The sequence below is a fragment of the Frankliniella occidentalis genome, unplaced genomic scaffold (genome assembly GCF_000697945.3).
Source record: "Frankliniella occidentalis isolate FOCC.00 unplaced genomic scaffold, Focc_3.1 Scaffold128, whole genome shotgun sequence".
Taxonomy (NCBI): domain Eukaryota; kingdom Metazoa; phylum Arthropoda; class Insecta; order Thysanoptera; family Thripidae; genus Frankliniella; species Frankliniella occidentalis.
The window spans coordinates 50,873-53,353 of NW_026267255.1; the positions used below are offsets into that span (position 1 = coordinate 50,873).

General features: G+C 42.8%; 1 protein-coding gene across 1 annotated transcript; it reads right to left on the minus strand.

The window, feature by feature from the left end:
- Positions 1–205: 205 nt before the first annotated feature.
- LOC113215467 (zinc finger protein 84-like) lies at positions 206–1,864 on the minus strand. The gene has a single exon (XM_052270602.1). The coding sequence runs from the start codon at positions 1,753–1,755 to the stop codon at positions 580–582; it is 1,176 nt and encodes a 391-aa protein (XP_052126562.1). The 5' UTR covers positions 1,756–1,864; the 3' UTR covers positions 206–579.
- Between the last annotated feature and the right edge of the window lie 617 nt (positions 1,865–2,481).

The following is a 2,481-nucleotide window of genomic DNA, read 5'->3' on the forward strand; positions in this document are numbered from 1 at the left end:
AACTTAAGTTTTTATTCAACCGAAATCAACAAACATAAAAAGCTTTTCTTAACGAAACAAAAGAAATTAAAGAGAAATCAAAGTAATAACAAAGAAAGAAAGGTTAACCGAATTTAAAGAGTGAAACCGAAAAATGAAATGATTAAAAACCAGTATTGAAACAAAGTAAAATTCGTTCTCATAAAATTACATTGCGTTATGATAATAAAAGAAACTGTAGATTTGAAACAAAGATTAGAGTCACTACACACAGAGACTGAAGTTCAAACAGATTTCCAAAAGTAAACTATATTCATTCTTGTAAAATCAGTGAAAGCAATAAGAAATCATTATCAAGTAACGTAAAAATATCATCAATCCCAGTTCAAAACTAATCGTAACCATAAACCAGTACTCAGCGAAGTAACATCAAAGAACAATATTCTGATCGCTTTACTCACAACACACGTCTTCAGAGAAAACATCAGGAAGAAAGAAATAGTAAGTAAAACATTCCCAATTCCGTGAGTGGGAGATATAGATATCCTTCTCCCGAAGAGCACAGCTTCTTTGGTACAGGCAATTCAAAAGAACATTACCTTAAGAGTGAGTTTGCATATGTCTGCTAAGGCTTCCTGAATGAGAAAATGCCCTTTGACACACGTTACATTCAAATGGCCTATATCCAGTGTGGGTCCGGAGGTGTATCCGCAGATCGCCAGATGTTGCAAACGTCTTTTGGCACACGGTGCATTCGAAAGGCTTATCTCCAGTGTGAATTCGGAGATGTACTTGTAGGTTGCTTGATCCAAAAAATGTCTTCTGACACACAGTGCATTCGTAAGGCTTATCTCCGGTGTGAGTTCGGAGATGTATTTGTAGGTGTCCTGGTTGAGAAAATGTCATCTGACACAGAATGCACTCAAAAGGCTTGTCTCCGGTGTGAGTTCGTAGATGCCTTTTCATGTCGCTACTAGTACGAAATTTCTTCTTACACACAACACACTGAAAAGGCTTGTCTCCTGTGTGCGTTCGCAAATGTGTTTTCAGGTTGCCTGATTGAGAAAATGTCTTCAGACATACGGTACACTCGAAGGGCTTGTCTCCGGTGTGGGTTCGGAGATGTATTTTCAAGTCTCCTGCAGAAGAAAATTTGCTTTGGCACACGCTACACTCAAAAGGCTTTTCCCCTGTGTGCATTAGAAGGTGTGTCCGCAGATGTTCTGGTCGAGAAAAAGGCCTCCGGCACAAAGTACATTCGAAAGGCTTCTCTCCTGTGTGGGTTCGGGCATGCCTTCTTAGGTTTTGAGCGTTAGAAAATGACTTGAGGCACACGGTACACTTAAGACACTTCTTATCTCGCGTGTGGGTTCGGCGGTGTCTTTGCAAACTTCCAGATTGTGAAAAGGTTTTGGGGCACAAAGAACATTCGAAAGGTTTATCTCCCGTGTGGGTTCGGAGATGTTTTTTCAAAGATTCCGATACAGAAAATGTCTTTCCACACTTGGCACACTCGAAAGGCCTATCATCCATGTGAACTGCGAGGTGTGCTCGCAGATTGCTCTGAGTTGAAAACTTCTTTTGGCACACGGTACATTCGAAAGGTTTATCTCCGGTATGGGTTCTTAGATGTGTTCTCAGATGGCCCGAAGTGGAAAATTTCTTTTGGCAAAGAGTACACTCAAACTGTTGGTCTTTAGCGTGGATCTGCATGTGGGTTGTAAGAGAACTTGACTTAGTGTACGTCTTGCCGCAAATATCGCATGTGACTGGCATTGTGCTGGTTGGTGTAATGGGCGTGGTCGAAGTTTTCTGAAAAGAAAAAGACAAAAATTTCTATTACTGTTTTGCGAATTTTCACAATTAATAAAGAGGCTCCGTGAAATCGCACCTCAGAATTCACAACAAACTATCAAAACCCGCAAAAAAAAAAAATACAGCCACGTACTAAAACGACTTGACCTGTCGCTGGGTCATCACTGTTTTCCGCGGTTTCAGGGCCAGGCCGAAATTTACCCCTCTCTAAATATTCCTGCAAGGCGTTCCAAGCACATTTCTTTTTGCCGATCCCCTGGCATAACGAGCACGGTCGTGTGCCGCACGACCAGGCGTGCCGCTGCCCGATTGTTATCCACCACATTCGTTACTGATCACTCAGACGGCCGCAACAACAACAACAATGCCATTTATCAGGATTACAAATCATCGTTGGCGCAGCACACAAAGGGGAACTCGTTACATTCCAATAACAAAGCGTGCGCGCTCTGACACATTCTATTACGCATTTGCAGCGACCGCTGTAGACGGGTCGAATCAAGCATTAAAGGCACGACCGCACCGGCGAAACAAAGGTGCGACTGAAGGCCCTCCTAAGGGGTGCTATAAGGTTCCAAATCCATGACAATTTGTTTTAAACTAGCTATATGTACGCCAGACCACGTCTCGCGTAACAGGCTTCGCGATATCTCACGAAACACTGTTACGCTGCGACGCGCCTGGCGC